This window comes from Polypterus senegalus, chromosome 6 (genome assembly GCF_016835505.1).
Source record: "Polypterus senegalus isolate Bchr_013 chromosome 6, ASM1683550v1, whole genome shotgun sequence".
Classification (NCBI taxonomy): Eukaryota; Metazoa; Chordata; class Cladistia; order Polypteriformes; family Polypteridae; genus Polypterus; species Polypterus senegalus.
The window spans coordinates 28,251,759-28,279,010 of record NC_053159.1 but is presented as its reverse complement, the minus strand read 5'-3'; the positions used below and the strand labels follow the sequence as shown (position 1 = coordinate 28,279,010).

At 42.0% G+C, this 27,252-nt stretch overlaps 1 protein-coding gene across 2 annotated transcripts in view; it reads left to right on the top strand.

Annotated features, from left to right (window-relative positions):
* Positions 1-27,252, top strand: part of LOC120530910 (leucine-rich repeat-containing protein 38-like) — a 149,622-nt gene that overhangs the window by 67,345 nt on the left and 55,025 nt on the right. Inside the window, exon 2 of one of the 2 annotated variants that reach the window (XM_039755700.1) lies at positions 18,592-18,982. The exons of the other annotated variant lie outside the window; for it this stretch is intronic. Coding sequence (XP_039611634.1) covers positions 18,592-18,839 — 248 coding nt within the window. The 3' untranslated portion in view covers positions 18,840-18,982. Of the gene's footprint in view, positions 1-18,591; positions 18,983-27,252 lie in introns of those variants that run through there. 2 annotated transcript variants of the gene reach the window in all.

Here is a 27,252-nt window from a genome sequence, read left to right as displayed (position 1 = left end):
ATGGAATGTATTTTTTTTTGTTTGTTTTCTCAAGCAGTGGTACTATGACAAATCTCTCAACCACAATAATGGACACTGGGGGCAAATTACATATCAAAAACCTGAATTGTGACGAGGAGTGCATAAGTGGCAAATGCCAAGTCTGTGGCTTGACAAATATAGTTGTACAAATTGTGCTATAAGTGTATGTAAACTCTATTATACCATGCTATATTATATTGCATCCTCTTTAATAAAAGCCCTGTGCGCATCCAGGTGTCCGTGTGTGTGTGTCTTCTGGTGAAGTGCGCATGCGCGGGCCGCGCCATGCATTGCACTGTGCCCCGCCCATGAGCACGGCACCGTGGACGCACACACTGGAAGCTGGGCACACAGTGAATGGCCAAGCCGCTGCCGCCGCATGATAAGAAATAAAGGACAACATTGCTGGGGAGAGTGCTGATTGGGTAGTCGCGGCCGCGCTCATAAAATCTGCCACACATTAAATAATCAGCTGCACGCCAGCACAGATTAAAATACTTGCTGGGGAACTAAACAGTACTTGCTGGGGAGACGCCACGGGCATGATTATCAGCTACACGCCACACATTAAAATCAGTTGCTGGGGACACTCTGCTGATTGCCCAATGTTGTGACAGAAAATTAAAGTCATATTACGGACAACAAAGCCAGTATTACTGTCAGAGAAAATTACAGGCATTTTATGGAAATACAAACCAGTATTACTGCGAGAGAAAATTAAAGACACACAATACAGTGACGCATATTACAGCCACATACAGGCCAGTATTACTGTAAGAGAAAATATTATGGATGTATCGACTAACAACATGCCACCCAAAAAAAAGGACACGTCAAGTAGGACAAAAGACACAGACAATCAAATCCTATATAAGCAACATCTCCTGGAAGAAACGGTCAGCTCAACAAGTAAACATCAACAAAAGAAAGGCTGAAAGACAAAGAAAAATACGAGCAAATAGATCAATTAAAGAAAAAGAAAATGACCGTCAGAAAAACACTAAAAGAGAAAGACTCAGAAGAGCAAACCTTAGAAAAAGTTGACATTTACTTGCCAGAACCAGTATTCAGCCACGGTCAGTTTTATGTTGCATTATCAAGAGTTAGAAGTTTTCCAGATGTTGTTGTCAAGGTTGTAGATGGTCCTGATCAAGGCAAACTGTTGCCAAACTCAGACAGAATATCCATCCATCCATCTTCTAACCCGCTGAATCCAAACACAGGGTCACGGGGGTCTGCTGGAGCCAATCCCAGCCAACACAGGGCACAAGGCAGGAACCAATCCTAGGCAGGGCGCCAACCCACCGCAGTCAGACAGAATATTTACAAGAAATGTTGTCTGTAATGAAATTTTATAGAAACATTTCATGAGGTAAAAAAATAGAACATTTTTCCTAAATATCTTCTTCACATATGGTGTCTTACAGATTGTTACAAAGTTTTACACTAAGGCAATATTAATTATACTTACTGTGTTGTCATATACGTTTCTATTTTATTTTTATTATTATTTTACTTTAGGCTTCTTGCAAAAATATTATTGACAAAAAAAAAATTAAGACAACAAACAGAACGAGGTCAAGGTCCCTTGCCTGTTCCTACTAATGTTTATGCACTACTGTTCTAGCGCCCGTTATTGTAACGGACTTAATGTCTAGTTATATATATATTTTTTTATTTAATTGATTTTATTAAAATCACACAACATTCCATACAAATAGAATTTTTTACAAAAATAGGCGAAAACAAATCAACCCCCACCCTTGAGTAAGAGAGCATGGCCAGCAGAGTAAAACTTAAAGCTACTAAAAATAAGTAAATAGATTAATAAGAATTAATAAGTGAATAAAGATAAATGGAGAAGAAAAAGAAAAGTGGAGAGAATCTGCTTCCTCGATGCTTTAAGAGCTTATTCTAAAATGTTATTTGTCAGATCCTGCCAGGTTTTGAAAAAGCTCTGCACAGATCCTCTAAGTGAGAATTTGATTTTTTCCAATTTCAAATGATATAAAACATCAGTTATCTGCTGACTTAAAAGAGGTGAGTTAGGACTCTTCCAGTTTGCAAGATAAGTCTACGTGCCAGTAGTGTAGTAAAGGCAATTCGAGTTTGTTTGTCCTTCTCCACTTTAAGCCCCTCTGTGAGACCACCAAACGCAGCTGTTAGTGGATTAGGAGGGATTGTGACACCAAGGCTGCCTGAAAGGCACTTAAAAACTTTGGTCCAGAATGATGTTCATTTGGTGCAGGCCCAAAACATGTGGCCCAGTGAGGCTGGAGCTCGATTGCAACGTTCACAGGTTGGATCTTGCCCTGGAGACATTTTGGACAATTTTAAGTGAGAGAGATGTGCTCGATAAAAGATTTTGAGTTGAATAATTGTATGCTTTGCACATATGGAGCTCGAGTGAATTCTCTGCATTGCTGCCTTCCACTCCTTTTCTGAGATATTGAGTGAGAGATCCTTTTCCCACTGTCCTCTTGGATCTTTGAAAGGGAGGGACTGTAAAATGGTTTTATATATTGCAGAAATGCTGCCTATGTCCTCGAGACTGAGTAATATTTTTTCCAGCATAGAGTGAGGTAGGAGGTGAGGAAAATCGGGCAGGTTCTGTTTAACAAAGTTTCTAATTTGAAGGTAGTGAAAGAAATATGTTGCTGAAAATATTGCATTATATTAGCTAAAAGTAATCAAATGGATGGAATTCGAAATATGAGTGGCACTAGGCTGGTGCTCTTTGAACGTCAATCCGACCTCTGGCTCTCTGCATGTCTTCATACATTTTCTTCAGATTCTCAAAAAAATGTTCATTTTATATCTCATACATGTGCAAGCCAGAGTATCTGGCCTTTATTATAGGTAGCATGGCCAGCCGCTGGCTCTGTGCACTTTAATAAGTGGGTTTAGGAAATGGATGGACGGCTAGGTAAATGGAAGAACAGAACTCATCAAATTAGGCTTAGCTTTGAGGTTTCTGTTTTCCATGGCTGTCCCCTTTGGTTTTTTGCAGGCAGCTGTCTTTCCTCTGATTACTTCAATTAGGATCCCACTCTGTGTTCTTACAGACTGAAGTTTGCCCCCATTTGCCTTTTACCAATTGTTTCAATTTTATTTCAGACAAGGTGACAACCAGTCGATGGTATTCACTTTTTTTTTGTTGGTTTAGCTGATATTTAGAAGAAATTCTTGCCATACTCTGTAAGGTTGAGTTGAATTATTTAGAAGATTAGAAATAGTGAAACAATAAGGAGAAAATCCAAAGGGCACAAATGACAGACAGCTCTAGAATCACAAAGCACTGCCGACAAGGAGACAAGGACATCCATTTAATTTTATTGACAGGTGCGGTAAAATCCTTCTTTAAGAATGGTATAAAAAGCAAACTGAGTCTTATGAAAAGTGTGCAGAATAGAAAGCAATCTGTGACATTGAGAATTTTGGTAAAGAGAAGATGACCATCCATGTGGTGCCAGCCAGGGTTTAAGGCATCAACTGTCCAGTGCCTTCCATGCTCTAACTGCATTGCTTTATATACCCAGAGACCTTGGCTGAGAAGGTGATGGTCACTTTTGGTGCCTGCTGGACAACAGGATGTCATTTTCAGTTTCCATTAAATGGCTCACAGTGCATAAGCATGTCACATAATAAGACAATACATACTGAACATATAGCAGACTGAGGTGACACTTATCTGAAATGCTTTATGGCATTAATCTTCATTGGTTATTGCTATCATTTATTAAAATACCCTGGGAAGACCATCATCATTTTTCATCATAAATACTGTCAATCTCTGTGAATTAAAAGCAGGGTACTGCAAGGTGGGTCCCTTCATTAAAGGAAAGAAGTACATTTGGGGTGGATAGGGTTGTCCAGCCATCCATCCATGTTTTGAATTTGCTTATTCAGGTTTAATCTTATTTGTTGCATGAGATGGACACCAAAGACAGTGAGTGCTCCACTAGCAGAGGTGAATACTTCCTTTTTTTATATATATTTAAGACTAGGGGGCTTCACCCCCTGCTCGCTTCGCTCACCATCCCCTGTTTTTGGTTTTCCAGATACACACTTTTAAGATTTTTTTTTCTTTGAATTGTTGCTATTTCATTAGTTTCACTTTTATTTCAGAACTTCTGCAAGAACAATATTTAGAATCTTTGGAGTCCCAATATGCTGAATCTTTTAAATGAGCTCCGTGAGACGTGTTTAATGACTTTGTATCATAATTCAGGATAGGTTTCTCTGTTTGGAATTTCAGCACAGACAAAACGATCTTCATCACCAGCAGTTAATCATTTTTTTTTTTGCAAAGTAACCAATAAATGCATGTGAGGTAAACCACGTTTTTGAAATTCTCTGACTTAAACTTCAAAACCTTACAATATCCAGGCCCTAGCCTAATGTTACTTGATTGTTTACCTGATTTGTAGGTCACTTTGGATAAACGCATCTGCTAAGTAAATAAATGTAAATCCAAGAGTGCCTCTGGCATCAAAAATGCTGCATTTGTTACTAAAAAAAAACACACAACAGGGACATCAATAGGGAGAACACAAAAAGCAAAGACATAAATGGATGCTCTGTCCACTTTGGGCCTTCCTACACAGGTAGTTCCCCTGTCTGTCAGGTTGCCCATCTCCCTAGTAGCAATCCAGGTGCATCCTGCTCACTTCTAGACTTTTTTGACTATTTTTTTTTAATTTCCTCTGAGATTCTTCTGCTGCTAGCCACCAAAGAGAAGATCTGATGCCCTTTTGCCAGCCGTCCATTGTCCCCATCTTTCTTTGTTTCTCTAGGTTGCTCAAACATGGCCAAACATATCAGCAAACATATTTTTACTGGGGTCCTCATGGGTAACCTATGGATAGTCTCTAGAGACAAGAGGATACTATGAAAATGTACAAAGCTTACTTTCAGTTTAGTCCTTAGTCCTTTTTAGTAGACCTTGAGTTGAACCTCAGCCTCTGGTACTATCAGCCTGCAGTGTTAAGCACTGTGCCACTATATCAGAAAACGTTTTAGAATGCCTACGCCTCCATGTAATACCAAAAGTTATATGAAATGTAGCTGAGTTTAGGCCAAAAAATATCCATCCTTATAGAGAGAGCTACCTTTCTTCTTGTTAAATTGTCCTACTTTGCTTGACTGGCACGTGACTGCAGGGGCATGAGGCTGAAGAAGGACCTGACTGTTCTTTAACTCTTTGAGGGCTGAATATTTTTTCCAAAAAACATAGTTTCTGAAAAGTTATGTTTTCTCACAGAAATCAACATAAAACGTCTGTTGCTGCATGCTGTGGCTGCCAGTTTGCCAAGAATGAGCAGCAGGCTTGATGCTAGGCTCTCTTCACGTGGCTGGGACAGATGTAGCGATCATAGTCGCAGTGCATTACAATATGGCTTCTACCTCTGTTAAGTTGTAACGGCCGACCCCTTACCCAGCTGGCAGCTACACCTCCAAGACCTATGGCCTGGATAAATTACTAAGACAAATCTTTTAAAATCAAGCCATACCTCTAACAAATACAATTTTTCCCACAATCAACGGATTAAACATAGGCACACAAAAGCAGATAAGTAAAATTAAGTGACTAATTATATTAAATGAAATAATAACAAAAAATACAAATTACACACACAAAAAGTATATATATATATATATATATATATATATATATATATATATATATATATATATATATATATATATATTGTGGCAGTAGGGGGGCGCTAGTGCTCCCTTGAACCCTCAGGCACAACTCCAGATACCAGGTAAAAGTCCAAGACTCTTTTATTATTTTTTACAGTGCACCAAGCACCTTCCACACTACTCATATAATAAACTCTTTTAAACAAACTCTCCTCCTTGCCCAGACACTTCCTCCTCTACCTCCCAGCTCAGCTCAGTGTCTGGACTGAGGCACTGTCCTTTTATAGCCCCTGACCCGGAGGTGTTCCTGTCCCAGCAGTCCACAGTTCCTTATTCCTTCCGGGTCAGGGCAATCAATCCACCACTTCAACCCGGGAGCACGACATTTCGACGTACTCCCGGGTCATACGGCATTACAGAGCCTATAAGCCCCCCCACTGCGACTCCTGGTGGTCCCCAAGGTATCCAGCAGGGCTGTGTATAAACACTACAAAGTCCATAAGGCCCTGCTGGACCTCGGGGCACGATCCTGCTGTCGGGAGAGCTCCTCCTGGCGGCCTTGGGGTGGGGACCGGCATGGGAAGCCGGCAGTCCTCCACAATATATATCCCTCCAAACTAACGTGACAACACCATATCTACAATAACCAAAACCCTCCCTTTTCCCAGTAACATATAACAAACATAAAACATGAATAAAGATAAAAAGATACGGAAATGCCAATGATTGTGAATTTGAGTCCAAGTATAAAACTGTCCTGAATACGGATGACTGTTCGACAGATAAGTGATTTGTTTGAATTTCCCGGAAACAAAAATGGAGCAGCCTCACCGTGAATCCTCGGCGTGTGGTGGACAATGTAGTTCAACCCCGGGTGTCTCTGGCGATGATTAAATCGATGTAAGTCTGGCAGAACGAAAAACAAACAGGATCCCAAAGCGCAATGTAAAAAAAATAGCAGGTACTGGTGGTTCGTGGTAATAAAATGTAATCTCCATCTTTCTCCTTCTTCTCTCTCTGTTCCCTCCTGATTGGTTATATAGTGATGAGCTGGTTGTACTTGATTAATTGTGAACAGGTGCTTTCCATCTAGGGGCTACGGTCTCCCTCCATCATCCATCCCCTCCGTACTTACGGGGATGACATTCACTGATACACACATGATAGACAGCAAACGGGACGATGGAAACAAAACGCACTCAGTACAGACATTGAAAACACTATACTATGTAGCCCCGCTACATAGTGACAGTCCTCCCTGGCGAGCATTGTCAGTACCACGATTACCTGGGGACCAATCAGCTGAAGCTGGAATCTCACATTCGTTTTCGATCACTTGTGTCAAAATCAGAGTCATCGTCCAGTTTAGAGATGAAAGGTAAAACGTAACACAGAGTATTTTGCTTTAAGTATTCACTTTGATCTCTCAACAGATGTCAGTGGCATTTTTGACAGTGTTTGCTCCTTGCTACTCACATGAGCGCTGAAAATCTCGGTCAATCCTTCTAGCAACGAGATTCCAACTAAAATGTGATGGGTTGGTTTTGTCACAGCTTACAGTTGATTACCATCATCAACTCCTCCTTTTGACAAAAGTCGACATCAGCTTTGAAAGAGTTAAGGTGCTTGGCAAAGCCTACAGGAACAGTTAAAGCAGAGGATCCTACACAAAGTGTGAGATGTGGGTCGCCTCCAAAAGGATCAGGCAGACAAGTGACAGCTAGAGTTCAAACTTTACTATTTATGGATGAGTGGGAATACTGGCAGCAGTTGAGGGTAACTGGCCTAAGCAGGTAAGCCAAGGCTTTGGGTGATGTGAAATAAGGTGTCAATGGAGGACACTCTGCAGCTTTAAAGGCCATTTGTTGATCCCCAGAATGTGAAGTAATCACCAGGCAGAAGCAGGAGGTCAGTGATGGAAGAACGAGGAAGAGACAGTGTTTAACGTGAGTCCGAGTCTGCCTTAGAATTTGTTCGATTTTGTGGCGTGACATTCTTTTATTATGAGCCTGCCATCTTTTGAACTAATTCATGTTTTTTCCCCAAGATTTATGTATTTTATGAAAGCTAGGGGTTTACTTATATCATATAAGGCACATAATAAAAGAAGACAGCGACACATTTCTGCATTACAATTAGAATTATTGCCTCTAAAAGAAAGAAACAGGAATTCAAGGTGGAAGGCTCTTGTAGATTGTGCAGCGAAGACATGATGAGAAAAAAAAAAAAACTAATAACAATAATCCTATTTTTGTGTCCATGTGTACAAGGTTACAAGAGCGGCACTCCATCTGGAAACTGAGTTCTGTGTCCCAGGAGCCCAGTCTGCCATTCTGGCACGTTCTTCTGCTTTATGATCTCAATCCACTAACACCACAGTTAACCTTTGACACTCACAAATGAAACCACAGGATTAATGGCCAGGTGGCCAGGTTGTGGAAAGACACAATAAATGGGAGCCTGAGATCTAAATCATTCCAGGAATGTCATTTGAAAGCCCCAGAGCATCAGGCTCATTTCCAAATCAGAGCTTTGCCAGTTCGCCGGAGCATTATGATCAGGCATCTACTTCACCGCACAATCCTGTGTGTCACTTCTCCTATAGGCTTTTTGGACAGTTTGTTCCAGGGTCTTCTTAGGTTTTTAATTTCATGCAAAAGTGGCTACAACTTAAAGCAACACTTGCATTGAGAAAGGCAATTCCCTTGATAGCCATTGATACTTTTTATCATGAGACCATTGCATTGAATTAAAGTCTAGTGATGACATTACTAGTGTTGCAAATGCCTGTTATTGTATGACATTACTGATTGACAGTATCATTTATTATGCACATATGACTGAAAAGCCCCATTTCAGCAGCCATTACCTCTCTGCTAATCCTTAATTAATCACATTTACTGTAAATACTAATTGATTATTGGAGGATCCTTTGCAATTGTGTCAGCACTGCTAAAACCTGTTATTCTATTCAATAAAGCAAATAAACAGCCTTTTTGTCGGGACTCGGGAGTTCCTAAAGCACAAGAGTCCCAAAAACACATTCAAAGTTGCCGTCTAGGGTGGGGAATACCGTCAAAATCCCAACTAGATACAAAAAAGGGCCTTGAATAATCTTTATAAAGGATTTCTTTTAAACAAAGGCTCAAAAGTCATGACGTTCCTAAGAGCACAAAAGCATTGCTCGAGAAGGCAAGGCAGTCCGCTGCAAACAAAGTCCCAATACAGAATCCATAGGTGAAGTCAAAAACAGGGCACGGGTTCAAAAATCCAGGGATCACAAAAAGCAATAAAGCACAGCAAAAACATAAATGATACTCCACTGCCTAATGTGTTCAAAATGAACCGCCAGGAACTATGGAAGGCCCTCAAATAAATGGGGTGGAAGGCGATTCCTGGTGGTGATTGGCAGGTCGCCTCACCCCTTGGGGAACCAACTTATAAAACACATGCTACATAATCAAATAAACACAAAGAATCATATACACAATAAACAAAAGAAACATTAACACAAATAAATGGTACAGATTTTGACAAAATACACAAGTTTGGAACCCCAACCAGGAGAGAAATGCTGGCTGAAACACAACACTTTTCTTGGTTTACAAGGTACTGACATTCATAAAGTTCAAAAGTGGACAAAATGAAACACATCAACTGTTGGTTTCTTTTTGGGATATGAAGATTATTCCAAGACCCAGAGTGCCATGACACTGAAGATTTCATATAAGTGTGTCTGTTCCTGTCTTGAGAGAAGAAGGCAAACAGGATCTAACCAGGATACGAAAAGTAGGGGAAGGCCAAGATGTCCAACCATATTAAGAGGATAAGTACGTCAGGGTGCGTAGTGTGAGAAACAAATGTCTTACAGGTCCTCAGTCTGCTGCTTTCTTAATTGCATTACAAATATCAGTGTCGTCTGTAACAGTAAAATGACAAATGATCTAAGAGGCAGAGTTTTAAAGAAAAAACGTATCAAACTGGCAAAAAAGAATTTGGTTAAAATGGGCAAAAGTTTGGAATCACTCAGAAAAACCCTGTCCAATGTCTGTGCTCTTTTGCCTAATTTAATGTTTTCTTTTCAGCAGAGTAACAGATTTTAGTTTAGCTAACACAATCACAAAGGTTTCTCTAATAACCAGTTAGCATTTAAACATGATAAATTAAGGATGAACTAAGAGAGTTTACCATTAAGGCCCTGGAATAATCACTGCTGAAATAATGGGGCTTTGCAGTCATATGTGAAAAGTAATTATAAATCAGTCATTTGCAATATTAGTAATGTCTTTGGCTATATTTTAAAATCAATTCATGGTACCTTGATAAGAAAAGATATTAATTTAGAAAAAACATGAACATTTCTGGGTGATGTCACCTTTTTAAATGCTACTTTGTAATAACATAATAGTCATAAACCCAGTTAATGCAATTCAGAGTCGCAGGAGCCGAAGCCTATCTCAACACAAGCACATGGCAGAGCCTTAAAAAAATACTGACGTATGTGTATTTTGCGTAGGTATTTTCTATTGAAAGACACCATATATGTTGCTCAAAAAAATGAAGGGAACACTTTTTAATCCAAGTACAGCATCAAGTCAATGACACGTGTGGGGTATTAATCTGGTCAGCTAAGTAGCAGAGGGGCTTGTTAATCAGTTTCAGCTGCTTTGGTGTTAATGAAATTATCAACAGGTGCACTAGAGGGGCAACAATGAGATGACCCCCAAAACAGGAATGAATGGTTTAACAGGTGGAGGCCACTGACATTTTTCCCTCCTCATCTGTTTTTTCACTAGTTTTGCATTTGGCTACAGTCAGCGTCATTACTGGTAGCACGAGGTGATACCTGGACCCTACAGAGGTGGTACAGGTAGTCCAACCTCTCCAGGATGGCACGTCAATACGTGCCATTGCCAGAAGGTTTGCTGTGTCACAGTCTCAATGGCATGGAGGAGATTTCAGGAGACAGGCAGTTACTCTAGCAGAGCTGGACGGGGCTGTAGAAGGTCCTTAACCCATTAGCAGGACCCACCGGTATCTGCTCCTTTGGGCAAGGAGGAACAGGATGAGCACTGCCAGAGTCTACAAAATGACCTCCAGCAGGCCACTGGTGTGAGTGTCTCTGACCAAACAATCAGAAACAGACTTCATGAGGAGGGCCTGAGGGCCCGACGTCCTCTGGTGGGCTCTGTGCTCAATGTCTGGCACCGTGGAGCTCGATTGGCATTTGCCATCGAATACCAGAATTGGCAGGCCCACCACTGGCTCCCTGTGCTTTTTACAGAGGAGAACAGGTTCACCCTGAGCACATGTGACAGATGTGAAAAGGGTCTGGAGAAGCTGTGGAGAACATTATGCTGCCTGTAACATCATTCAGCATGACCAGTTTAGTGGTGGCTCAGTGATGGGGAGGCATATCCATGGAGGGATGCACAGACCTCTACAGGCTAGACAACAGCACCTTAACTGCCATTAGGTATTGGGAGGAAATCCTTGGAGCCATTGTCAGACAATGTGCTGGTGCAATGGGTCCTGGGTTCCTCTTGGTGCACGACAATGCCTGGCCTCATGTGGCGAGAGTATGCAGGCAGTTCCTGGAGGATGAAGGAATTGATACCATTGACTGGCCCCCACGCTCACCTGACCTCAGTCCAATAGAACACCTCTGAGTATGACATTATAGTTCGGTCCATCCAACGCTGCCAGGTTGTACCTCAGACTGTCCAGGAGCTCAGTGATGGCCTGGTCCAGATCTGGGAGGAGATCCCCTGGGACACCATCCGTCATCTCATTAGAAGCATATGGGGGCCATGCAAACTACTGAGTACAATTTTGAGTTTCTGCAAAATGAACTCGCCTGCCGCATCATTTTTTTCACTTTGATTTTCGGGGTGTCTTTGAATTCAGCCCTCTGTAGGCTGGTCATTTTCATTTCCATCAAACAATGTGGCGTCCTTTTGTTCCTAACACATTACCATATCAGTCCATATCGGTAGAAATAACCAGCAGGATTTTTTTCCTATTGAGAGCTGATGTGTTTTCAAATTGGTCCTTTAATTTTTTTTATAATAATGTTTGCACTCCACGATGGCTATGGAGTGAAACTGCAATTTATGGGGTTGTCCAAGACCACAGACTCATTGTATAACTCGCCAGCACTCTGGCTATATGAGTTGTGTCATTGTGATTTGTAAATTGCTTTAGATAAAGGCATCTTCATAAAGAATAAAAGTATAAACAGTGAAAGTATTTGGATATGTTTGAAATTCATCATGCTAGGTGTGAAATGTACAGTAGAAGTACTTTATAATTATATATCTAACTTGTGGCACCATTGATGATAATGGCTGCTTAGGCACTATATTAGTCCATGAAGTTGTGGCTTACTAGTCGGTATAACACTTAATGAATTTGCAAGTAAAAATTGATAGCATGCTGTCAAAGGTTGTGCCCCATTTCACCCATAGATTCAGAGATGGCGCAGTTCCTTTTTGTTTTTTGGTGCTCTGCTCCACTCAAAGGACCTGAATTCCATCAGACTCCCAGCACCCGCATGCAGCTGGATTAACGCGATGTGAAGGGTGTCGTCTCTCATTTGAAAACTCGCCAGTTCGAGGAGACGCTGATCTGTTCTGACTTTGCAAACTGCGCTAAAGACATGTCATGCTGAGAATGGCACACTTCGCTTGGCAAGAGAGGAAGGCCTAAACCCTGCAAAGAGTCGATGGATTACATAAAGTGCCTTTTAAAATAAATAAGAGAAATTCCTTATTTTTGCTCGCAAAGATAATACTGGAACAATAATTCGAACTATCATTTTTACTTCACAAAGCACCTTTAACAACATCTTAAGGCACTTTACAAAACAGGTGTTCCCAAATTCCATTCCAATTAGCATAAAAAAAGCAATAGAATTTGCCACCTAGATTCTTGTAAGGGACGGCCAGACACTTTACCCAGCATGACCCACTTATGAAATCGTTGAGCCTAAAAGGCCCCTGGTGGCACTCGCTCAATAAGACCACTCTTACAGGCCATTGCCACCCTGTGGTGCAACTGAAAGGAGTTTCCACTGGTTGTCATCTCTTCTGCCAATATAACTTTTCTTAAACCTGCCAAAGCAAGATGACTTTTTGTTCCTAATTATAAAAAAAAAAATTTGTTTAATTATCAAAGGTTATCCTATCGCAGTCATAACTACGTCTGGATCCCACAATCACTGGCTCATTTTGTGATGCTGAATGACTATGCATTTGTCCAGCTTCCTAAACCACTTATCCAGGGAAGCTTTGTGAGGAAAAGCATATCCTGATAATCCATCCATCCATCCATTCATTATCCAACCCGCTATATCCTAACTGCAGGGTCACGGCGGTCTGCTGGAGCCAATCTCAGCTAACACAGGGTGCAAGGAAGGAAACAAACCCCAGGCAGGGCGCCAGCCAACCACAGTATCCTCATAATCACAGAGCAAAAGTCAGGAATAACATTTGGATGAGGCACCAGCCCATTGCAGGGCGAGTACACAAAGACCAACACAACCAAAAATGCATGTCTTTGGACTGCAGCAGAAAACTGGAGGACCCAGCAGAAACCCCATACAGGGAACACCTGACACCATTCTCCTTACTGAGGCAGCAGTGCCATCACTGTGCCACCACCCAGGCATTAGCTATTGGGATGGATGGCAGGCATTTCAACCTGGCCGGGACATCCATCAACAGAGAAAACGAAGAAAGGCAGCCTTTTCAGGGCACTACATACCCCGGGATGCTAGATGGCAGCTCCCCTGGACGGAAATGGTTCCCCGGATTCCCTCAGGGCAACATGGGACATGGAGTCGGTTTCCCCAGCCCTGTTGAATGCCGTGGGTGCCACCAAGGCGAGCTCACCAAGAACCTGGGGACTATTCTTGTTACACTAACCCGGAAGTACTTCGGAGTCACGAGGACAGAAGCCAGCAGTACTTCTGGGATACTTGATGAAGGAGGATGTGGCGTTTGACCCGGAGATGAAATACTTCCGTGTCATAAACTATAAAAGGACTCTGGCAATGCCAGCAAGCCAAGCCAGAGTTGGGAGGGAGTGCGATGGAGCTGCTGAGAGTGGAGGATTGTGTTATTGAGTATTGTATTATTGACTATTGCTTTATTAAGGATAATTGTGGAGTGTGCAGTGCTTTGTGCACTTTATTGAAGAATATTATTAAAGAATCTTCTTGGTGCTTTTAAATGTGTCCTGGACATCTGTCTGGTGGGTTCAACGGAGCAACAGCGATCCCTAGCATCCACACTATTTAAGAAGCAATATAACATAATGTATGACTGACCAAATGAGCTGTGAGGCACATTTGACCTCCCAGTTCACCCTGATGATAAAAATAATTAATCCTACCATCTGTATTCTAATCCTGCGATGCCAGAGAAAAGTAAAGTGATGCAATGGCTAGTCCACACAGTAGAGGGCACAGATCAGCTATTGCCTGGTCTGCTATGCAGAAGGTGAAGTCTGAACTGAGTCTAGGTGTGAAAGTCAAGCTGAGGAGACTGTAGAAATAATTCATAAAAAAAATGACCTTAAAAATGAAAGATTGGCAAAGCATGTTGTTTTTCGTGTCTCCTATGAAGTTTATGTTTTATTGTAGTTTTCAGTTTAAAGTGAAAATACAAGTGGGAGTCAAGGGAAATCCTCACAAATGCAGCAGCTCTGTATGCCAGCACATGTGACCCCAATCTGTGTGTCTAGTTGTGTGTGTGTGTGTGTGTGTGTGTGTGTGTGTGCTTCCTCATCTCATTTACTGAACCAGAAGGTGTCTCTGGCCCCCGAGTGTTTATTGGCCCATCTTACTGTATATACAGTATGCGTGTGCATGTGCTCATCTCTGCAATCCGATTTTGATTCTGTTTGTTTGTGCAAAAACAATAAAAAACTGTGTGTATGTCTGGCAGTGTGTGTGTGTGTGTGTGTGTGTGTATGTTATGAGGTGAAAGCTAATTAACAGGAGATGTTACACAAATGTGTCATAGTGTTTGTGTGTGAAAAAAAATCTTTGCAAAGCTTTGCTTTGTATCCTTTGTCTTTGCCTGTCTGTCAATGTCTCTATCTTAGTGAAGTTTTTTCATGTCGGTATGTCTGGCATGCTTCTGTGTCTACTGGGGTATGTACATGTGTGTCTATGTTTGTACTTATACTATGCAGTTCTCATTGTGTGTTCCCAGTCATGCATATTTGTGCCTACAGTACCTGGCTATGTATGCAGTCATCTGGTGTCATGAGTTTACAGTATACAGCTATCTCCTACTGTGTGTCTCACTGTTTTCCTATAGAAGTCGCTAATTCCCTGGAAATCTGTTCGTTTTGTAGTTGAGGCGTCTTAAGTAACCCAAAACTATCTCTCAAATATAAAAAAATATCTTGGTGGAAGGGAGACCAGGGAAACGAGACATGATCTTCTCGGAAGACACTTAAGAGACCTGCAAGATGAAAGAGATTGGCCACGGAGCGTCTCGCGGGGACCTTAAACATGAGACTTGGTGCCAAGAGATTGCAATTTGACGTCCCATGAGAGACACTGTAACGTCACGCGAGACAAGGTAGTGAGACAACATTTAAAACAAGTTCACGGACATCTAACCAAGCAGTTGTTGGAATGCTTTTGGTAGTCAGACATCATGTGCTCCCAGCTCTTAAAACAACGACAAGTAGAATACGCAGCAGGCCAGCAGCAGCAGTTGGAAGCCAGCAGGTGATCCGACTGCATCTCCTTAGCGTGCGTTCAGCCCCCACAACGCGAGCAGCAGAGACACAAAGTGGCAAAAGGACAGCTGCTGTACAGGCTTTTAAATGATTGATGCACAGCGTGACAATCATAACAGGCAGTTCGCCAGCAGCAGCAGCAAGACAATATGATCCGACTGCATCTCCTTAGCGTGCGTTCAGCACACTTCACAATGCGTCCTGCGAGAAAGAGATTTAACCACGCCCAGGCCCGGAAATAAAGGACAAGTATTGTTTTTACAAAAGTTTTAAAGTAAAAGTGAAAATAATGCATATGTAACAATTCCCATTATATATCTGGTAAACCAAACCCGGGGGTGGGCGAGCGAAGTGAGCAGGGGGCAGAGCCCCCTAGTTTAGATATAATATTAAAAGGCGATACCCCTCCCTTAGTAATATGGCGGTAAGAAATCACATAGGAGAAATAATGTAGTTTTCTTTAATGACTTTGATTTACATGGCATAACAGACAAGGAAGCCAATGACAAGACTTTTCACCAAAGTGGGAGCTCGAGGATTTTCAAAATCGGATGACAGTATCTTCCATTCGTCCCTCAGCTTCAAAGGTGTGCCGGGCAATGTTCCAAGGTTTTATACCCTTTCTTCATGTGCAGGCCCCCCACACTTAGGTAAATCATGCCATTCCAAACAAGGAAAAGAAGATCCAATGTCATGCTGACTCTGTCACACAGAAATAGTACAATGCCCATTTTTGTAGTTGTCCCTTTCTTGCCTTCTAATGCTTGCCTAGCAGTTCTACACGATGAGCCCCTGTGTGCTAAATCTGGCCTTGTGTTAGCTATACATGTGAGTGGATTTATAAAATATTTTTTGTACAGAGCACAGTGACATATTAAACTTATGTACTTATTACACTCACTGCCAGTCTGGGCTCACATGCATGTGTCTGTCATTGTGTGTCTCCCTGTCTGTGTATTATTGTGTGCAGATTACTGTCTTTGCGGGTCTCCTTGTGTGTGTCCCTTCATGCCAGTACATGTATGCAACTGTGTGCCATTATGCGCGTGCACGTCTTTGTGCATGAACAGTATAAAAGTGCCTGTTAAGGTGTGTCTCTTTTTCTGTATTATATGCAACCCTCATTGTGTCACCCTGCCTGTGCATAAGTGTAAGTCTCTGTGCATGAACAACAAACAGCTGTCATTGTGCATCTACCTTTCTGTACGTGTGTCTGACTGTGTTTTTACACATCCATTTGTGCATCTCTTTGTGCCCGTGGGTCTGTGGGTGTGTGTGACACAAGGGTGGCGCTGTCCCTCCCAGTTTATTTACACATCTGTCTATCTGCCCGTCTCTCCCTTCTTCCATGTCTGTGAGCTTCTGTTTGTCCGCCTGTCTTCTGTGTATTCTATTTCTTCTACTCTGGTTAAGAGGTCATAGTTTACTGTTGTTGTCCATTTGTGTGTGGGTGTAGCTGCTGGTACACAGGTGTTTACATGTCTGTCTACCAGTGTGTTTGTATGTGTTTATTTGTCTGTTTGAGTCTAAAAATTGAAGCTACCAAATCAGTGGTGCTACAAAAATGTCTCCCACAATCACATCAAACAGCCCATTGCTTAGCAGTCCAAAGAAAAGTTAAAAACATTTCATTTTTTTAAGGCAACACCGTGGTTAATGCTGCACCCTCACATTTCCAAATCTGGAGCTTCTCATTGCCTGTGTAGAGTCTCTATATCCCCACCATGTTTCCAATCTTATCCCATAAAGATGGTCATTAGGTGTGGGTGTGCGTCCTGTGACTGATCCCATCCAGAACTGAATGCTGCTGGGATACGTTCAGACCGCTCTCAGTCCTATAAGAGAAAACGCAGGCCAAGACAAATGAACTAGGCCACTGCAAGAGTGGTGGACAGTGTGCCAGCTGGCATTGTGGGGCTGAACATGGAAGTGTCGCCATTCTGCACATTCTAGACATAAAACTCTCAGCAGAAACTCATATAAATACATATGGTTATTAATAAGAAGTAGCACAGAACATCCCACACTAGATAACAGCAATTCATTCAAAGATAAGGTGGACCAACTAATCAAAGATCAAAGGTTAAGTGGAGCCAATGAGGCTGACTGTGAAGAACAGCAGGATGGTGGTGGGGTCAAGAGGTGAGATGCTCAATAACGGCTCCAAGGAAGCAAGTGTTGACCTCCTGTTTTCTGGTGTCCCCCAGCTGGCCATATCTTTTCTAGCACCTGGATCCAGTCAAACATAACAAGAACACATTTCACCAAAATGGCCATAGGAGGTCTTGGTTGAATGTTTGTTTAAACCGAATTATTAATTGCTGAATGGACTATTTTCATGTGGCACCTTGGCAGTATTGGGTATAAGACTAGGTCCACCCTTGGATGCGATACCAGTCCTCCATTCCTACCTAAACAGAAAATTTAACATTGCCAGTCAACCTAACCTACATGGTTTAGGGATGTGGGAGGAACCAACATACACACAGGGAGAACACCCAAATGGCACGTGGACAGTCATCAAGCCTGGATTTGAACCCAGGATTCTGGATGTGTTGAGTAGCAGTGCTAGTCACTATTCTATCATCTGATGCATTACTTTTACTTGCCTAATAAAAAAGTTATGATAAGGTTAAGTGGTCAATCTGGGCCTTGCATATAGCTGATAGGTGCTCTGACCCCAATCTAGTCCAATCTAAAGGTGTCCTTATTTGTCTTAACTGGGCAAAATAAAAACAAAATGGTAAAAAATGGTCCTCCCTGCGTGGAGTTTGCATGTTCTCCCCGTGTCTGCGTGGGTTTCCTCCGGGGGCTCCGGTTTCCTCCCACAGTCCAAAGACATGCAGGTTAGGTGGATTGGCGATTCTGTATTGGCCCTAGTGTGTGCTTGGCGTGTGGGTGTGTTTGTGTGTGTCCTGTGGTGGATTGGCACCCTGCCCAGGATTGGTTCCTGCCTTGTGCCCTGTGTTGGCTGGGATTGGCTCCAGCAGACCCCCGTGACCCTGTATTCGGATTCAGCGGGTTAGAAAATGGATGGATGGATGGATGGTAAAAAATGTGGCCAAGGCAGCATGACTTTGAATGTAGTAAGTGATTTCATAAAGCAACTACTTGATGACTCCATTCCTGCTCTCCTTCTTTCTCTTTGTCTTTAATACCCTGCAGGATTCGATGGGATGGAGTGCTCTTTGCCATTGGATGGCCGGAGGGTGGCACTGAACCAACTCTCAGAAGATAGTTTCAGGGGCTGCCAGCTAACTCTCACCCTCACAGATTATCTCATCATCATCTTCTCGGGTATCTCTGTGTCAGTGGCTGCCATCCTAACCAGCTTCTTTCTGGCATCCACCGTCCACTGTTTCCAGCGCTGGAGCAAGGCCAACAAGACAGATGAAGAGGACGGAGATGACTAGAGGGCTTCTTCTTCTGGAGCCTCATCGTTTAGACGGGTTCCATACACATCAGCACTGAATCCAGCAGAGGTCGCCTTCCTCCTAAAAGCACTGTCTGGAGCTGCACTCTGTACTTGTTATTTTTTTAAAGAGGGCTTTTCTCACCGATGGCTCCAGTGGTCTGACTAAGGGGCTTGATCATTTCAGTTCTCATCGGAAGCTTTAGCAGCAATAGCAGTTGAAATAGAAACTCTTTTGCAGTCAGTAGCCATTGCGCTTCAGACCACAGAATGGAATCATGGGAAAATAAAAAGCAAGATCAATTCCTCACTTGTACATGTTAGACCCTGATTAGTCTTCCCTAGGCAGCGTATAGTTTTTATACGCCTATGGGTGTATCTGCAGTAATCATCACTTGGTTAGAGGAATTTGAAAAAAAATTTGCTGATGTGACTGTGTTCCAGCCCCGTATTCTAGAATGCCTACCATAATGTGCTACGCACAGGGCTAGCTTCCCTTTAAAAATGAACGCCAAAGAGGTGCTAAACCAGCTTGTGTCATCCTACCACTTCATAGCAATTATATTATTTTTTTACGTTTCATATTTTATTTGTCCCTGAATGTGTTCTGTGTGGATAAATGAATCCTAGTGATCCATTGCCCAAAAGCACTTTATGGTGAACATGGTTTCAGGATGCACAGTGGGGATGGGAGAGTGAGGTAGCAGTATTCTCCCACCCAAAAACCCATGACTGAAGAGTGATTATCCATTTATCACTCATTACTATTCCCCCTTTCACAACGCCAGTCTTATTTTGTACAACACTTTTCAGTGAGCACATTACACATACAAACTAGACTTTTTCAATCAAAATAGATTAGACTCAGTGCCGTAAGAAAAGACGACTCAGCTATACAAGTCAATAATGGAAATCAGTGGCAGGGGATTGAACTGTCAGCTAGGTAGAATACAGTCCAACAATCACATCAATAAGCCACTCAGTCTCTAACACAGCCTAACGTTGTCAAATCTTCTTAACTGCAATTCAAGGGTGCAAGAGCCTATGACAGCATAAGGCAGGAAGCTCCTGACCATAGCACAGCTCCCATCTGCACACTGGGCCAATTTGGAAACACCAATCAATAACACGTCTTTTGGAGATTTGGGAGGAAGACACATAAAGACATGTGGAGAATGTGCACACTTTACACAGGGACCAGATTTGAACCTATAAGCTGGATCTATGATTCAGAACAGTGACCCAGTGCACTAACATTCTTTACATATTACTAAAGTCCATTCTTCCATAAAAAAAAACATTCTCAGACTCACTTAATCCAGCTCATGGTTGTAGGAACATATTCTGGCAGCTTTGGCTAAAAGACAGGAGCCAAAAATACATAAGAGGCCACACCACCGCAGGGTCCACTAACACATTCATCTATCCTCACGTGGGACCAGTTTAGAATCTGCAGTCAACCCAACACAGACTTCTGGAGTATGAAGGAAAATCCATGGAAACACAGATAATGTGCAAACTCCAAGCACACCACAATTAAGTGCATGAGTTGAACCAGAGCCACTGGATCTATGCCACCCAGTCCAACAACAATACTTCTATATAGCGCCTCTCCGTTCCAGACTGTAACACAAGTAACAAACAGTTGCACTCTTATTTTTATAATGTGGGCCCTGGCAGGTTAGGCAACTCAGTCAGGGTTGACCGGTGTGTCTGTGGTCCAATATCTGAGCCCCAAGGTATACAGAACCAAATGGTGGGTGCTATAAAGCTGCAGACCAAACAGATGTGAAGGAGGAGAGGTCATCAGTCATTATCCAACCCACTTTATCCTAACACAGGGTCACGGGGGTCTGTTGGAGCCAATCCCAGCCAGCACAGGGCGCAAGGCCGGAAACAAACCCTGGGCAGTTCCCTAGCCCACCTCAGAAGGAGGAGAGGTGGAGATATTTTAGTGAAACTGCAGTATTTAATACAAACCAAATTTGGACTGCCAGAGCAGTGTGAATTTTATGTGCCTGGGCTGGCCAGTGATTTTTGGATGTGTCCCTTTTTGCTTCTAATGTATTTTATGCAGTTTATGTTGATTGTTCAAGCTACCTTTAGAAATGACCTGCCAAGTCAAATTAGCTATGAAGAAGTGTGTGTGTCTGTTGTGTCCTCTTGAACCCTCGGACAATACGTCAGACACCAGGTAAAAGTCCAATAGTTGACTTTATTATTAATAAACAGTGCACAAAGCACCATCCTCTCCACAATACTCATAAATTCCACAATAATCAATAACAATACACCAATCCCCCACTCCCAGACGCGTTGACACCCTTCCACCCAGCTCAGCTCAACGCTCTGGTGTTTTTTCCAGTCTTTTGTAGTCCCTGACCCAGAAGTGTTTCCCATCCTTCAGTCCATGTGACTCCCTTATCACTTCCGGGTCAGATAAAAAGTCCTCTTCTTCATCCCATTAGTACGTCATCTCCCCTGTCGCTGTGACTAAGACACACGTCCGGGTTATACTGCACAAACGACTCTCTGGGCCTCCATGCAGCGTCCTCTGTTGGCCCCTGTGGTATCCAGCAGGGCTGTAAAGGAAAACTCCATCGTCCATGATTCCCTGCTGCAGGGAGAGCTCCATCTGGTGGCCTGGGGGTATTGGCCGGGATGACAAGCCAGCCATAGACCACGCTGTGTTTGGGTTGGTGATGGGGGTTGGCCCTGTGATGTGGACTTTGCAATCTAACCCTCAGTGTTAATTGGCGGATTATTACAGCAAGCTGAGTAAAGTAAAACAATATGGAGATGGGATCTGCCCTGTGTTAGTCAGCCATGGACACCTCAATTTTATCCATCTGTTTCCTAAGCCTAGTCCTTCCCAGTCTTAGTCAGAATTCCTGTGAATCTTAAATCACACTCACACTCTCATACATAACATACCTGGGGAAATCACTAAGGCATTCTGTGTGGAAAGAACAAGAATTAGACTGGCCATTGAATCCAGAGCTGTGAACTGGCAGAGGGATTTAACACGGACATTAGTGTTTATTTGTGGTGCTGCATAAAAACAGCAGTAACCTGTCATATAATGGCAGCCTGTTTCATCAATGAGAATGGCTTCAAATTAAGAAACTATTTGGAACTAAAACCTCCAATGGATTTGGGCAGTTCTGGGTCTAAATTTAACAGTGCTGCCAACTCGCAGACAAATTGATGTAGTCAATCTAATCAGCCATAGTTAGATAGTGGTTAGAAGTGGCTGTTCATAGCGTTAAGAACTGCAGTTCTCAATCTGTGTGCATGTTTTCCTAATACATTTTTCAATTTCCTCTCCAATGCAGGTTAGGTTAATGGTGAGATGTGTCCTGTGATTGATTGGTATTCCATGTTGGATTTTTTCCTACCTTGTTGTTTGGATAGTCTCTGGATCCCTATGATACTGCATTTGATAGTGGATGAACGAGTGGATTACAGCGCTGTAGTCGAGGCCAGACACCTTTAGCAAATTTATTTCATGTTGCACAGGTGCAGCTGATGCTATCAAGCCACCGGATGCTAACATCACCCCACATCAGACCTGCACTGGCAGCTGACTAAGTGTCGGACATCTCAAGGGGCATGAAAGCACAAAAAAAGCAAGGGGACATGGCTGTCCACAAATGGCTAGGAGAGAGTAACAGGTGATGTGCATAGTGTGAATGGGATAAAAACAATGGTAAAAAGTCCAAAAGTGTACATGATGGTGCAAAAGTTGGCATGGCAGTGTACAACAACAACATTTATTTACATAGCACATTTTCATACAAATAATGTAGCTCAAAATGCTTTACATGATGAAGAAGGAGAAAAAAGACAAAATGAATAAATAAGAAAAAATAAGACAAAACTCATTAACATAGAATAAAAGTAAGGTCCGATGGCCAGGGAGGACAGAAAAAACAAAAAAAAACTCCAGATGGCTGGAGAAACAATAAAATCTGCAGGGGTTCCGAGGCCACGAGACCACCCAGCCCCCCTAGGCCTTTTACCTAACATAAATGACCAGTCTTCATTGTATTTAGGGTTCTCACGGAAGGACTTGATGATGATGATCATGTGGACTTCTGGCCTTTAATCCATCAATGTAGGAATGTCATGGTGCTTTGATTAGGTGGTGGTGGCGCAGATTGCCACCACAGAAAACTGGGAAAAGAACAGAAGAGAGAGTAGGGGTTAGTACAAATTTAGGAGCCATCATGAATCATAATGATAATTAATTTAATATACAGTTTAGTGCTTTATGCTGCTGCCACACAGCTTAGCTTGATTACTTTTGTGCATTACAAACAGTGGCAGCCCTGAGAAATCCCATATTCACATTGTCCATTTAGTATAAAGCTTATCAAACAATAACTCCCTTTCTGTGTCTGAGTCACTCTGCACCCATCAGTACCTGTGGTTTGAACTCCCACATCTTTTAGTTTGATCACTAGGCTCTCATCTAACAAGCTTTCCTATAATTGAAGCAATGCAGTAGTTGGTGCTTCTGCCTCAGACCTCCAGAGTCCTACCCAAATCGCTGCACATTCCAGTTTGTTTTATCACTCTGTGGGTACTTTGGGTTTCAACAGACATTAAGCTGATCAAAAATTAAATGGGCTTGGTATATGAGAGTGTCCCCTGCGATGGACTGGCACCCCATCGAGGTTTAGCTCCTACTCTACTCTGCACTCAATACTTCTGAGAAAGCCTCCAGCCTCTGAACCCTGAACAAGATGAACAGGTTATGAAAATGGATGGACTCCCTGCAGACTGGGAAAAAATAAAAATAATCATTTTTCTTTGAGGGTTCCTTGATTGCTGTGTGGCAGCAGTATGATTGTCTGCTTATTAAAAAAAAAAAAAAGCTTGTCAGCCAAAAATACAAATCAGGGTCAAATTCCAATGGATGTTAAACCAAAAGAGAGCTCAAGATAGATAGATAGATAGATAGATAGATAGATAGATAGATAGATAGATAGATAGATAGATAGATAGATAGATAGATAGATAGATAAACCTAAGTAGCTAGTGCGTTACATAAATAATATTTTGTATGCAGTCTCAGAGGTATTCCTTAGAGTGAGTTTTAGAATTAAACCCCTGAGGCTAAGTAGATTAATTTAACGTGTGTTAGATTTAATTCAAAGCCCATTTGTTAAGAATACTCACCAAACCTTAACCCTAACCCTAACCCAAAGGAATATTTAGACTGTGAAGCTCAGAGGCAGAGTTCCAGTGTGTGTCAATAGTGAACGAGGCTACACTTTCAACACTAACTCTAATGATAGTGGACACCAGGTACAACAGTTTACAATTTATTAATAGAAAACTCAAAATTATATAGAACAAAAACAATAACAAAAGTTTGAGTGAGAGCGACAGTAGGCTTTATGCCATAGGAACCAGATAGATAGATAGATAGATAGATAGATAGATAGATAGATAGATAGATAGATAGATAGATAGATAGATATGAAAGGCACTATATTATAGATAGATTAGATATGAAAGGCACTATATAATAGTGGGCTGGCGCCCTGCCCGGGGTTTGTTTCCTGCCTTGCGCCCTGTGTTGGCTGGGATTGGCTCCAGCGGACACCCGTGACACTGTGTTAGGATATAGTGAGTTGGATAATGGATGGATGGATGGACTATATAATAGATAAGTAGATAGATAGATAGATAGATAGATAGATAGATAGATAGATAGATAGATAGATAGATAGATAGATAGATAGATAGATAGATAGATACTTTATTAATCCCAAGGGGAAATTCACATACTCCAAGGTTGAGGTTAGCAGCATGCCAATCTCAGTTTGGAGCTCCCAGTCATCCAACAGTCAATCAGCCAATAGAAAATCACCCAGCCCTTTAACGGCAGGAGCATTTCTGTGATTTTGTTGCAATAAAAATATTTTGTTTACCTGTTACCTATTAGTACCTATATAAGTAGCAATGGTGCCCACAGAAGGCCAACACACGCTTCGTGGTACACCTTGTGACATCTTCACTATGGAACAATCAGGATACCAAAAGATAAGTAAAATGAAATAAAAGGGGCAAACATGGCATAACATTCAGGGACATCACCTGAAATGGCTATTGGACATTTCATACAGACAGTTTCTAACCAACTTAGTCCTGGGGGGTCTGCTGGAGTCTATCCCAGCTAGCATAGGGCAGGAACAAAGCCTTGACAATCCATCACAGGGTGTATTGGGCATGTGAAAAGCGCAAAATAAACGTTAAATAAATAAAGTTAAATGAACATTTCTTAAATTAAATTTGAAGAGCAAATTATTCATTACAGGCCCTGTCACACAACACAATTTCTCCAATCATTTTCAGGATCAGACTTCATTTACATAATCTTAGCGAGTAGTGGTCAGTCGAGGTGTGCTAAAGTCATGTAGCTTGACATCCCCAGTAGACTTGTCTACAACTCTTTTGATTTTGTTTTAAGTTGTTGGGGCATCTTTTGTGGGTGCGAGAACTGAGAGCCAATGATCACTCACCTGAAGTACAATGCAAAGAATGCAGCCATGAGGAAAAAGGAACTCGCCCTACTTGTAAAACATCTGCACTGTCATTGGCACGTTCAGGCAGCACATTACATAAACAGTGAATTCACAATACTTTGGAAATTTCAAACTGTGCTGTCAAGTCATCACAAAATCATGTAGTTTGTCATCCCCTGCAGTTCCAAGTTGTGTGATCTGACATCCTCAAGCTGACGAGATCAAGAAACTGTAATAGTCATTGTTGACTTCCCCCTACATAGCAGAAGTCATGTAATGTGCCACAGGCTTAACTGAGGTCACTTTTTTTTTTGTTCTTTATTTCACCTTATATAATTTCTTGTATTAGGAATTTGTTAGTTTCCGCATACCCCTTGGGATCAGAGCGCAGGATCAGCCATTGTACAGCGCCCCTGGAGCAATTGAAGGTTAAGGGCCTTGCTCAAGGGCCCAGCAGAGTAGGATCTCTTTTGGTAGTGACAGGGATTCGAACTGGCAACCTTCGGGATACCAGCACAGATCCTTAGGTCACACAGAATATTCAATTTCAAGGTAGATTTGTTTTGGTTTTTTTACTTTTATGGTTATGAAGATCATTTAACTCACCAGTATGACTTCAAGCTGCAAGAGAATGGAGTTGGGGTTGTAGAAGGTGGTGCAGGCAACTCCCATCAGCCTGAGACTCTGTTGGACTTTCAAATATTTATATTGGGGATCTTTACTGCCAACAGGAGCGGCTACCTGACACGTCAGTAAAAATACACAAGCTTTTCTCAGAGTAAACATCAATAATTGACTTTGGACCGAATGTTTTTCTGTTTTAAGATAGGCAATTTAGAAAATTTGCTGATGTTTGCAAAATGGAAGCTTTTAAAATTTACAGATTTGCACACCGTGCTCCATTTAGGATATTTCAGGGAAAACTTAACTTTTCTCACACATTTTCTTGACGAAAAAGTGTACCAAATTCTAAAACAACTGGTCCATGTTGTTTTATGCGGACAGACAAGCAGAGAGACAAGATAAACATGACAGTAACAATACTTGCTTTTTACATTTTATGCAAACATATCTGATAGTGGCAATAAAAATGCACAAAACAGCTCTGCCATCTTGTAGGAGTGAAGAGTCAAAGAGGGCTGACTGTGTTAGCTCTGATTAATCTCATCCCTAAGTCTTCTCAAGTAACTTTGGAGTAATTGCCATTGCCTGGCAACAGCAGCCGACTCTGAAAGTTGAGGGTGCGACTAACAGAGTGGTCAAGCATGACAAATGTGGAGCTGCAACACCTGCGTCCTCTTTAGGCAGCTGTGACTGGCAACATAAACCAGATCAGTTCAGGGCTGCCGGTTTTAGAGAGCAGAATCTTCTTCTCATGGCCTTCTGCGTGCAGTTAAGTGAGCAAAATGCATTAAACCACCACCGCGCTTAATAACAGGGAGCTTAAAATAGTGCTAATTGGAGACTCTTAATCAACGGTTTCCGACTTGCTCAATAAGTTAGGCACAGAAGCCATGACATTTTATTAGATATGGAGAACATTAATTAGTGGAAGAAGGATTTCAAATGGCACATTTTGGGGTGATGCACTTTAACATCAATAATGCAGATTTGCAGCCTCTTTAAATTTTAATAGAAGGACGTGAAAGAAAATCAAATCAAGCATCTAATGGAAATACTGCCAAACATTGTATTTTTATTTATTTTTTTTTCTGCCTTGCATCCACTGCTGTAAATAATAATTTTATCATTCATCAGCATGCCTACATTGCCACTTATTTCATACACTGGCATGCATTCAATACACAATCCACCAAGCCTGTAAATCCCTGAGCCTCTAATCTCTTAGCACATGCCTGTATGCAACTTGGCAATGAG